The sequence below is a fragment of the Salminus brasiliensis genome, chromosome 4 (genome assembly GCF_030463535.1).
Source record: "Salminus brasiliensis chromosome 4, fSalBra1.hap2, whole genome shotgun sequence".
NCBI classification, from domain to species: Eukaryota; Metazoa; Chordata; class Actinopteri; order Characiformes; family Bryconidae; genus Salminus; species Salminus brasiliensis.
This window is the reverse complement of record NC_132881.1, coordinates 23,138,716-23,151,777: the sequence shown is the minus strand read 5'-3', so window position 1 is coordinate 23,151,777 and position 13,062 is coordinate 23,138,716. Positions and strand designations below refer to the sequence as shown.

Here is a 13,062-nt window from a genome sequence, read left to right as displayed (position 1 = left end):
GTAAACCCTATGTACCTAACTAACGGTTCTGACCGGCTGCTTTATTCAACAAGCAATCCAAACTGAAACACTCCTTGTAATTCAGCTGGAAAAACTGATGATGAATACATGTTTAAACAGACTGAGTTGGAGGATATAGGTAAATAGGTGGGCTTTTTGTGATGTCACAAAAGCAACGAATTGCAACTGGGAGATTTTTGAAGTTTATGCTACATTCAAGTGGTCTTGGAAACTGGGAAATACAGACTGTACCACTTGTAAATTGCACTCAAATAGTTAGATGATCATATTAGATGATACACGAGTTTACATGTGTGGCATATACCGCTAACATTTACCATTTCCATGAAAAAAAAATTAAGCTTTTTTTTATCTTTTTACACTCCAACACCAAGTTGGCTAATAGTAATTGTTTTAGTTCTTTTGTATTTTGCAGTGTTTGATATCCTATGGATCTCCATCCTTAGTGGGCAGATCCTCCAGCAAGCACCCAAACAGAGAGAAGGTGTATTTACTAGTTAAGCCCCCCAACATGGTCTCTAATAGCTAGAAAGCTCTAGCTATTACAAGTGATCCTGGCTTGCAAATGAGAAAAGTGAAAGCCATGACTACATCAGCACATGGTCTCCATCTGGTGGAAATTCAATGAAAACACATTTCATAATTAAAAACATTTTTAAAAATTGCAGAAGATGAAAAAATATTTAATGTTTTATATAACCCCTAAGAAACAATGCATGTAAGTGTGTGTGTGTGTGTGTGTGTGTGTGTGTAAGCCAATGTTTGCCTCCAACAGCAGGCTTTCAAAAGTAAACTGTAGATGATCTTCTCAAGTTACACAACATAGACTGACAGGTGTGTGTATGGATGTCGCCCTTGACTTGGCCCAGACAAACACCACCTGCTGAATTGGAAGCCAGAGCCTTTAGAATGGGTGTTCACAAATGTAGCTTTCCTAAGGAGCACTCTAGTGTGGCCATTAACACAGCATGCCCGGCTATCGGGTGGTAATAACCCGCAGACTCTTGTTACCTGCTGTATTTTATCTGGCCCACCACGTGGCGTCTGTTGAACGTTATTGTGAAAAGGCATCATGCGTCCTAAGTGGCAGGAGCATCAAGTTCTGACTAGAGAGCGAGCCAGTGGAGTGTACATTAACTGAGCAACACACAGGTGGCATTTTCCACTTTATTTTATAAAGTAAGAGTAAAAAAAAATAATTAACATCAAGTTTAGCTTAATAGCTGTGCAGGAAACCAACATTACTGGCTGACTGCATGTTCAGTCTGAGCCAATTAAAAAAAAAAAAAAAAAAAAAAAAAAAACCACAGGAACAAATTAGAAACCATTATCAAAATTGTCATACAAACAGTACATCTGACTAACATCTCCACTTATGAACTTATTTGGACTTTTTGGGCGTTTTTGCTGTGCTTTTCTTCTTCGGTGAGGAAGAATCGTTGTTGCAGCAATCACAAACCCAGCAGCCTGCAACAAAACAACAAACCACAATTAGCTTCAGGCAACAAGGCCGCTCAACACGGGGCCATTGCTTCTACAGCAAGGCACTCCAAGGGAGAAAATGGGAGTTGGCAGAAGATGCTGGAGCTTGATTGGAGGGGGCTTACCCAGAGGAATGGAGTCCATGCCCACACAGAACGTGTGGAAGCCACGGTCACACTTGTCACAGAACATCATCTCCTCCTCGTGGTGAGGCTGCTCGCACACTGTGCACGTCTTGCACTCCATACACTGCCACGGATAGGTCTTGATCAGCGCCACCAGCTCCGCACTCATATCCAAGCAGGACGGGTGACCTGAACACACAGATGTGCCTCTCTGAGTAATATACACGCTGTACTCGCACCAGGAACCAGGGCTGGACGCGAGAAAAACTACGCTTAGTAGTCATTAGAGAGTTGGATTTTGGACTATTGTAAAGTAAAAGCAAGATCAAGCAAATGTGAAAATATATTACAGCCACATTTACAGCATATTTTGCATCTCCTCAACTGCCAGATATTATTAGAGGGCGGAGGAATTAATACATGTTACATGAGTTGGTATTTGCTATGTGGAAATCAAGAGAGAGTTCAAAAGAGAAACATGGAACATGGCATTTTCTGTGTATTTTTACAGATGTTTCTGGATTTGCTGAAATTACCATAGAACAAACTTGTGTTTTGTGGATTTGTGCTTATTTCCCACTAAAAAAAAAAATCAACAATACATTTTTTATCAACTAAACAAAGTTGCCAATTTGACATGTATTAACTGGATCAATCAAAAAAAAGTGTTCTAGCACCACCTTCAGTGCAGCATTTGATACAACACCTAATGTAGATGTAATGCAAAGCTGCCCTCTGCTGGCCACCTTTAATAATAGCAAAAAAATTTTTTTCCAGTTTTAAAAAGCACATTTTGGAGATGTTTACTTACCGCTGTTTTGGCATTGGGAGCAGTGGATGAGTGCCTCAGGTTTGCCCTTCTTGTTGGACTCCTTACCCTTCTGGCATATGCCACATATAGCATTGGGAATGACCTTAGGCTGCAAGGGCAAAGCAATGCTATAAAAAGCCATGGCAACCAAACTCTCATAAGACTGTGCTCACGGGTCACACAAAGTAATATTTCAAATTTAATTTCAGTGCAATCAATAGGTCTAAATGACGAATTAAAAAATAAAACACCACCCTATACATCAGAGGACTACATACAGCATATTTCAACAATTCACAATTAGCCACAAGGTGTTCATAAAAATGTAAAGGCCCATATGATATGGTCTGCTTGGTGAAACAGCGCATTCTGCATGCATCTATGACCACTGAATCCTGAAAATAATCATTTTTCTAGATCACAATAAAATCTCCACTGAAATTTAGGTTGTGATCAGTGAAGATTCATTTAGAAATTGTGATGCGTGTTTCCAAAAAGGCAAAGCTATATTGACATCATCCAAATAGCTATTTAATCGTCCACGTTTGTGCTTCTGAAACATTTTCAGGTAAATCTGTGGCACCCAAAGAGTGCAAAGCATATTAGGAGTACAAAGCATGAAACACAGTTCACCTGAGACCAGGCTAAAGACTTTCATTCGGTGCTCACATCATTAAAAGAAAAATGGCTCTGCAATCTAATTTCTTTAAAACCTTTTTATTCAAATGCTTAACTGGGATATCCGCTCTAAATACTAACATGTCAAAAGGCCCTACTATAAAACCACTTGAAAGAGCAGCGGTAGCATTTTGAGAAACAAACAGTAAATGGAAAGTGGGTGGCAAGCTGCGGGTCAGACAAATTATAGATGTTAGTAAAGCTCGCAGTAAAGTCAACGACATGATATAAGCCTTCATTTCGTTCAACGTAAGAGGAGTTCTCTACCTAAATGAATACTTTTACAGTTGCATTTAAAAGGGGAAAACAATATATCTATATATGCACTGAGAACACTGTAGTTACACTAGAACAACACATTTAACAAGACAAGAAATAGTATAAGGGATGAAAAATAACTGATCATCCTGTAAAGACAAGGATCAACAGAAGCTGTACCTACCAGGTTTTAAACAAAATCAATGGAAGTTATGTTTCAATGTAATGTAAATGACTTCATTTGTCCAACACTTACTAAAAGACTAAAATGCAAAAATTCTATTTGCTAATCTATAAACTTCAAGGAACACACCACAAATTCTTCAAATGTCTACATTTTAATTCCCTTATAGTAAAATGACAAAAAGGTGTTCTATGTGGGTTCAAAGATTTCTGATCAACTCTGGGACATTTATGTAGGACTTGCTGCTAAAAATATTATGTAAAATATTTAAAGGAGGGTTAAAGGATTTTCCATTAAAAACAAATGTTTAGTTTTGTATAGCTCTATAAACTATAGTTGCTTCTTAGAGGTAGACATGGTAAAATAAAGTAATGGACTTGAGGGCCACTCATGCACAGTGCAATAAATATCTATCTGGACTTGGAACGTGTTCCACTGTAGACAATCATTCTGGTATTAATAAACTATTAGTTTATACATAACTTGCTGAATTATGGTCCTTCTAGCGATATGTGAAGAACAGTGCTATGATGGCAGATGTTGTTTGTGCAAAATAATTTAAAGTAGTGTCGCGGTCTACTAGATTATGTTTGTGAAGGTATACCTTTTGTTGATCCCTCAAAGTGCTTTGACAAGAAAAATAACACAAAGAATTTATCCATAGGCAACCAAAAACATATGTCAAGCATGAACTGCCCAACTGCTCAAAAAGCTCAAATTCAGCTTAACAAATATTTCATATCAAACTATAGTTTGATAACTGCATGCTAGAACAAGTTATTGCACTAATGGTGAATTCCACCCAAAACACATCATTCTTAGGTTACTGGCAACCAATACAAAACAAAGTGCTTTCAACTGCTACATGCCTTCCAGGAGAGACGTTTAGTTGAACCAGTTTCGTAACACATAAGCAAAGTACACTTGCTTGAAAATGCATTAGGTTCATTATTTCAAGCTAAAGATCACAGAAATGATGTATGAGGCAAATATGGGACATTTTAGGAAATATTTTTGGGTGGAACTCCCTCTTAAGAGCAAGAACAGGCTCAAATACATCATTTTCTTTCAATAGTTGTGTACTTTAAATCTATAAATTAGCTGCCAAACATATCTGCACACTTGCCTTTTAGTGTAACTGACAGGCTGGCAGTCAAGAGGTATTTTTTAAAAATATGTTCATATGGTAAATATAAATAAGAAAAGAAAAGAAAAGAAAAAACTGTGCAACTCAGCAATAAAGCCTTAAAGTAATGGCAGTGCCACACAAAAACGTTATTGCTCCAAAACTGTTGAAAAACTCTCAAAAAGGCTGAGTGGCACCAGACAAGTACCACAATCAAAAAGGAAAAGAAAGTTCCGCTGATGAGTGCAGTCCCAGTAGAGAGCTGTAACCTGTAGAAGTGTGTGCACGTACTGTGTATGTGTGTGTTGGTTGTGGATGAGTAGGATCAGGTCAGATGAAAAGAGGGTTTCTCTGGTGAAAGTGCTGGAAAAACTGAGAGGACGAAATAGGGGGAAAGGGGAAGAAAAAAAATATCAGGGGCTTTTCTCTTCTACCTTGTACCCAGGGACAGATTTGTGTTGGAGGGGGCGAGGAGTGGCGTCTTTGCTCTGGGTGCCTGCCCGGTCCTTGTTCTTGCCTTTGGCTTGGACCCCACTGTCCTGGCTATCTCCATCTGATGTGTTTCCAGATGAACTGTCCTATGTGTAAATTACAATAGCTGTCAGAGAAAATATACATATTGCAGGATAATACAGGCATCACATAGCTAACCACGAGTTTAAATCTTACAGAGGAGCCTTTGTTTTTCTTGCCATCTTCTCCCTTGCCCTCTTCAGCATCATCTGAGTCCCCATCACTGTCCAGGGCGGGCAGTTCTGGGTCCAGGGGGGGCTCATACAGTGCTGTATTTAAGGGAAGGTAGCGTAGCTCGTTTGGAGAATATCTGTAAACACAAACAGCCAAAACATTCACTGATAAAACTGCTTTAAACCAACTTATGACTTAAATCATTTTCTTTTCTGGTCAAGTCTGAAAGGTGGCAAATCAGAATACCTCTTGTAGTATTCCTGAAATTGGCCCGGGATGAGAGCAACTGGATATGGCCCTGTCTTGGTCTTTTCTGGTGGGAGGACTTTGTATCTCCCTTGAGGTACTTGAATTATCTTCAGGAGGAAATGTAAGTTATGTGGAGAAGTCACAAAGTCTTCAAACTCCATATAAAACCGAATTCTACAGGTCAGTCCACAATAACTAAATGACTAGAATATTATTAATATTATTATGAATATTTCTTTAGAAGCCGAACTCTTTTTCTGATTAAAACTTTGATAAAGAGTGAAGCTTCTGGGCTACAGCACTTCTCTGTAGAGCTTAGTTTGTAGAATTTCATTCTACTAGATAAAATCTTACATGCGTCTGAAGGTCAAAATAAGCTCTTCTTTCTTCCATGCGCTCTCTGTTGAAATTACTGTTAAACTCAGCTGCTTTTTTAGCAGCTTTCTTGATGTACTCCGGCACTTTGCTGGCTTCTACCCTCTGAGGATTTTGTTGCTGCATATGCTAAACAGGGAAACAGAAATCAAACCATCACACAATTATTACATAATTCATCACCAGTCAAATCACATCACAAGATCAAATGGACAATTCCAAAAAAACTGGGGCCTTTCCGTTCATTAACTAAATGCAGCACATTTATCCACATTTCATTTACCTTAACTGATTTTTAGTTTCCGTCACCTAGGACGTACTTGGAGATTTTCAAAAGTAAGAAACAACAAGGGAGTGAAAGTGTGTTACTTACAGCACTCAGGGTGCTTACTGAATATTCTTTAGTGATCCTTTGTCGTTCTTTTTCTTGAAGGATAACAGAGTACTCTGCATGTTTAGCTGGGTACTCCTTAATCATCAAGTCAATCACCTCATCACTTCGCAAAGCAGTGAGACCTAGTAGAGGAGGAAAAAACAGGAAGCATTCAAAAGATAAGCCTCTCTTACAATTAATAATCAAACGGATTCTGAATTACATAGTTCAATATTGCCACAACTCAAGCTATTTGCAAGTGACTTCGGTGACCTGTTAAGGTCGTCAAGAAACAATAAACAAACAGACTGCTTAAGCAGAGCTCACCTAAAGTACACTGGGTCTCTGTGATGACATTTTGTTCCCTTAGATAAAGCTTCTCTTTGTGTGATAGGTCTCTTCTTTCCAAGTCTAGGAAAGAGTAAAAAAGTAAGGTACTATTCAAGTCCCTACATCAAAACACATTAACACAACTGACGTTTTATTCATACCTGGATATTTCCGCTTGAAAGAGGTAACTCCTAAATACTCGCTGACTTGCTCTTGTAACATATAGTACTCTCCAGTGTCATCTGGGGGCCATTTGTACTCTGTCAGATTCTCAGCAGGGAAGTATGTTGGTCTGTAATGAAACACATGGGATTCATATCAGTGTTGCAATTAGAGCTGGACTATATGACAATGTGTTATCATATTGTGATGAATTTTGTTATTGTGGTACACAATATGTTTTTTATGGGTGTATTGTGAATATTGTCAGTGCATAAAGAGCACTGATTGTCTGCACGTTCCATTACAAAGAGTGTAATCAGTATTATTTAATCCCATTGAGGGATACATATTTTGAGTAAAATCACAGTACTCAGTATGGAAGGACATCATATTGTGCTAAATATTGTAGATCATATTTTATATATTTTATTTTAAATAATGTGACATTATTTTCACCCAGCTCTAGACTATACAAACATAATACATCCAAAATAATTATTGCATTTCAAGTAGTAGTGAGATAAAAAAAAAAGGTAAAGGTAAAGGTGCACGTATTTGTCACTGTACACTGTACAGCGAAATGTGTCCTCCGCATTTAACCCATCTGGTAGTGAACACACACTCACACGCACACATGTGTTAGGGGCAGTGAGTACACACACACACCCAGAGCGGTGGGCAGCCAACTCCAGCGCCCGGGGAGCAGAGAGGGTAAAGGGCCTTGCTCAAGGGCCCAACAGTGGCAGCTTGCTGAGCCCGGGAATCGAACCCACAACCCTGTTATCGATATCCCGGCGCTCTAACCGCTGAGCCACCACTGCCCCTATCTGCCCCTAAAAGGTCTTACCCAAGCTCCTGAGTGGACGTGTCGCAGCTCCTAGAACTGTCCCCAGAGCCCATTCGTCTTCTCTTTGGCGCTTGACTGCCATCACTTGAATTCTCTTCAATGTCATCCTGAAAAAAAGAGACCAGAATAGATGTTTATATAGCTTTTGTCCCCATCATGAAAAAACTGGTTGTGTTTAACCTTTTGACATTATTCAATTATCCCACTTGTTCTTTAATTGCTCCAAAATGGAATGGGACAACATTTTTGTACACTGACTACCACTGAAAGTTAAAAGGAGATCGCTTCATGGGCGCTTCCTTCATATTTGTTTTGGTTCCCGTCCGCTGGAGCGGTAGCTACTGTTGTTGCACTTGTATGAGAAATCCTTCATTGTTCCATTAATGAGTGTCAACACGAACACTTCTCTGCCAATAACCCAACCCCGTTCATGTTTCTAAACTAAAAACTAAACCACACTTCGCCACTGCAAACCACACTTCAATAAACGTCTTTGTCTCCTGACCCCGGAATGTTTATAAAGCTAATAGCTCATGCTAGTTAGCTTAGCATAGCTCCACTAGGCAACACAGCATGAACGACTGGAATGTGCGCGCGCTCGCATAGACCCTCTCAGTTTACCCCAACCTTTAACAGTGTTAACAGTGTCCTCTCGGGAAACGTGCATGAAGGTTCTCTCACACCTTTAAAGACTGAGCTCCAGGCGTAGCAGGATTGCTATCACACTGTCTCGGAGATAAAACAGCTGCCATTTTAAATTGATCACACCATTACAACAATCACAATCCGACTGGAAACTGGGAACACGCGAAGAGTTCCGCCCATTCCGAAAGCGTTCCCTCTGACTCTGATCAGCAGGGCTGGGATGTGTTTAATAAAACAAATTGTATCAAGATATTTTTTACAATTTATAACGGAATCAGGTGATGTTTTAATTTGCATTGATACAATTCAAGGACTTAGCTATTTTAGTATTGTATGTCATTGCTGTCTAATGAAAAACATGTATCTCCATTTTTGTCTGTTTGTGGATTTCTTTATGGTTGGACCCTGTAGCTGCTCTGTGCACTTTGTGAAAATTCTGGATTGAATGGAGAAATAGAAATGCTCAAAATTACTTATGACTTTACATCGACTTCCATTCGAAGTTAAGAGCTTTTTTGCTTTCTCCTGTAAAGTCACCATTTTGGAGATACAACCCATATGACAATCTTTGGAAATTGCTACTGTAAAGACATGTCAAATAGTTTTCTGCTAAACCTTGAGTATGTTGAAGAATCCAAGATTTAGAAACAGTTTTATATCAGCCATTAAATTTACATTTGTATGCATGTAATGTTTTCTTTTTCACAGGATGTTTTTTTTTTAATTAGATGCAAAGCAACTCACAAAAACCTGGTTTCTACAGACCAATTTTCCTCAATGGGGCACCATTACTCTTAAAATAGCTGTTGGTGCTTCACATCAATGACACTGCGTGGCCTTGTTTTTCTATTACAGCAAAACTCCTAAAGGACCAAAGTTGGCGGTGCATGTGTAGCTGTAGGACTTTCCTTTTCCACTCATCTTTCTCAAATGCATGCGTGCATTACATCATCTACATACAGATTGTCATGGGAAATCGAGACAACCTTTTATTGCTCTATAAATGTATTTGTCAAAAAAAAAAAACATAAACAACTCATTTAGAGCCTTACAAACTCAAAACAGAATTTGGTCACATAGTTGACCAGTGGGTTTAAACAGGGTAGAACAGTGTTGGGAACTCTGGTCTTGGTGATTTTTATTTATTTTTTTTTTTTTTGCTTTTCTGATTTACCTCAGCAGTTAATTGGCATGTTTACTTGGTTTGCTAGAGGAAGAAAATTAGCAACCAGTGCTGGATTTTGGCTCTTAGCTCTCCACACGTGTTTTAAAAAAAGCAGGCCTGCAGCAGAGTGGTTCCCAACCCTACTTCTGGGGACCCCATGCTCTGCACATATTCAGTGTCTGATACACGCAATTCAGCTCGTCAGTGATTCTGCTAAGAGATAAGATAAGATAAGATAAGATAGTCCTTTATTAGTCCCGCAGTGGGGAAATTCACAGTGTAACAGCAGAAAGGGATAGCAGGACACTCAGTTACAAAAAATTTAGATAAATAAATAATTTACACTATATACACACAATATAGATAAGAATTAAAAAAGCAATAAACAATATTATTTACAGTAAAAGACTCTTAATTGCACATGGGGGTGGGATATTGCACATAGTATACCCTGAACATGAACATGTGTGTGTAGTTAAGTGTGTGTGTATGTGGTCCGCTGGGAGCAGTGCTGGTTGTGTAGTCTGACGGCAGCAGGAAGGAAGGACCTGCGATACCGCTCCTTCACACACTTGGGGTGAAGCAGCCTGTCGCTAAAGGAGCTGCCCAGTGCTGCCAGAGTCTCATGCATGGGGTGGGAGCTGTTCTCCAGCATGGATGCCAGCTTGGTTGTCATCCTCCTGTCTCCCACCACCTGCACTGGGTCTAAGAAGCACCCCAGGACAGAGCCGGCCCTCTTTATAAGTTTGTCCAGTCTCTTCTTATCTGCCGTCGAGATGCTACTGCCCCAGCAGACCACTCCATAAAAGATGGCAGATGCCACCACTGTGTCGAAGAACGTCCTCAGGAGCGCTCCCTGCACTCCAAAGGACCTCAATCTCCTCAGCAGGTAGAGTCTGCTCTGGCCTTTCTTGTAGAGAGCTGCAGTGTTGACTGACCAGTCCAGTTTGTTGTTCAGATGAACACCCAGGTATTTATAAGTCCACACTCTCGATGTTCATACCGCGGATGTTCACTGATGGAGAGGGGTGTCTGCACCTGCGGAAATCCACCACCAGTTCTTTGGTTTTTCCAGCGTTTATCTGCAGATGGTTCTGCAGACACCAGTCCACAAAGTCCTGAATAAGTTCTCTGTACTCGCTGTCCTCCTCATTGGATATGAGGCCGACGATCGCTGAGTCATCAGAGAACTTCTGGAGGTGACAGGTCGGTGAGCTGTACATGAAGTCAGCAGTGTACAGGGTGAAGAGGAACGGTGCCAAGACCGTTCCTTGAGGGGCTCCTGTGCTGCTGACCACCAAGTCAGAGACACAGTCCCGTGCCCTCACATACTGGGGTCGGTTGGTGAGGTAGTCCAGTATCCAGTTTGACAGGTGACTGTCCACTCCACAATGTCCCAACTTGTCCTTTAGAAGCCCTGGCTGTATGGTGTTAAAAGCACTGGAGAAATCGAAGAAGGTGATCCTCACAGTGCTGCCGGGCTTCTCCAGGTGAGAAAGAGCTCTGTGTAGAAGATAGATGACAGCATCATCCACCCCGACACCAGGCTGGTAGGCGAACTGAAGAGGGTCCATGGATGGGCTCACCAGAGGGCGGATGTGGTTGAGGACCAGCCTCTCCAGTGACTTCATCAGATGGGAAGTCAGTGCCACCGGCCTGTAGCTGTTTAGGTCCTTTGGGTGCTGTGTTTTGGGCACAGGTACCACACAAGATGTTTTCCACAGCTGTGGTACTCTTCCCAGTTTCAGGCTCAGGTTGAACATATGCTCAACTACCCTGCACAGCTGATCAGCGCAGGACTTGAGGAGCCTGGCACTGATTCCATCAGGACCTGTAGCTTTCTTAGGCTTGATCTTCCTCAGCTCATTTCTCACCTGGGTTGTTGTGAAGGACAGGTTGGAGCAGGGGGGCTGGGTGCTGGAATGTGTGAATGGGTGGTTGATGCTGCCAGACGATGAGCCATTAGGGGATGATGATGGTGATGATTGTGAGCCAGAAGTTCTGAGAGAAGAAGAAGAAGGGGGAGGGCAGCATGATGGTAGTGCTGCTGAGTGGGGATACAGCAGGGGTGTCTGTGTGGGGGCAGGGCTAGGTGATTGATCAAATCTGTTGAAAAATAGATTGAGATCATTCACCCACTTCTGGTCCCCCACCACCTGGGAGTTGGACTTTGTGTGGCCAGAGATGGTTTGAAGGCCTTTCCACACTCCCCTGATGTTGTTCTGCTGCAACTGTTCCTCCAGCTTCCTCTTGTAGCTGGCTTTCCCCTCCCTGATCTTCCTTCTCAGTTCCCTCTGCACAGCTTTCAGCTCATCCTTGTCACCAGATCTGAAGGCCCTCTTTTTTGCTTTTAGGAGAGCCTTTATATCTGGATTAATCCATGGCTTGTTGTTGGAGAAACACCGAACAGTCTTGGTGGGCACGGTGTTATCCACACAGAAGTTGACGTAGTCCGTAATGCAGTGAGTGAGATTGTCAATGTCCTCCCCATTAGGATCACACAGTTCTTCCCACACCGTTGTTTGGAAGCAGTCCTTCAGAGCCTCCTCAGACTCCTTAGACCATTTCTTCACTGTACGGGTGACAGCTGGTTCCCTATGTACAATGGGTTTGTACACAGGCAGAAGATGAACCAGACAGTGATCAGATCTTCCAAGGGGAGGGAGAGGTGATGAGTTGTATGCCTCCTTTGTGTTGGCAAAAAACAGGTCCAGTGTTTTCATGTCTCTGGTGTGGCAGGTTACATACTGGGTGAAGGTGGACAGAGTGGAGGATGGAGAAGCATGGTTGAAGTCTCCAGAGATAAGGAGGAGGGCCTGCGGGTGCTGTGTCTGCAGCCTGCACACAGCTGAGTGCAGGACATCACAGGCCGAGTCAGCGTTAGCAGAGGGGGGGACGTACGCAGCGATCATGATAACGTGCGAGAATTCCCTCGGCAGATAGTACGGCCTCATGCTAACAGCTAACAGTTCAATGTTCTTACAGCAGATCTGCTCCTTAATAGTGATGTGCCCAGAGTTACACCATCTATCATTCACAAATACTGCCAGTCCGCCTCCCTTCCTCTTACCGCTCTCCTCCGTCCTGTCCGCCCGGCTGAGGTGAAATCCTTCCACAGATACGGGCGTGTCTGGAGTCAGCGTGGTCAGCCAGGTCTCTGTGAACACCATGATGCTGCACTCCCGGTATTCCCTCTGATAATGAAGGGATGAGTTGAATTAGGTTGCAGTGTGCAGATGTGCAGTGTTGTGGGTCTGTAGGCTCACTTTGGAAAACCCTGTCATAATGCTTAATTGACTTCCAGTCAAAATGTTATATTTATGAGATGAGTGCACATGAATGCCACCCCTAAAGTCCTATTAAGCAGAGTTGGGGGCATGCCTGTGTAAAAACTCATAAATGTTTTATGACTTTTTTTTTTTTTTTTGCAGCAGTGGCAAATTAACCTGTTCTCTTTGAAATTACTTGAAAGGAAACCACACTGTACATATGTCTGTATAATCTAATGATGTAACTAATTTACATAAATATAATTATGTAAAGA

At 41.6% G+C, this 13,062-nt stretch overlaps 1 protein-coding gene across 1 annotated transcript; it reads right to left on the bottom strand.

Moving 5' to 3' along the window:
* Positions 1-1,231: 1,231 nt before the first annotated feature.
* On the bottom strand, positions 1,232-8,493 carry phf10 (PHD finger protein 10). Its single transcript, XM_072677638.1, has 12 exons — positions 8,392-8,493; positions 7,709-7,815; positions 6,861-6,991; positions 6,697-6,780; positions 6,370-6,512; positions 5,976-6,125; positions 5,619-5,728; positions 5,355-5,508; positions 5,120-5,263; positions 2,440-2,548; positions 1,629-1,817; positions 1,232-1,488 (listed from the first exon to the last, which is right to left on the bottom strand). Exons 1-12 carry the CDS (start codon positions 8,458-8,460, stop codon positions 1,403-1,405), a joined length of 1,476 nt encoding a protein of 491 aa, XP_072533739.1. The 5' UTR covers positions 8,461-8,493; the 3' UTR covers positions 1,232-1,402.
* Positions 8,494-13,062: the final 4,569 nt, after the last annotated feature.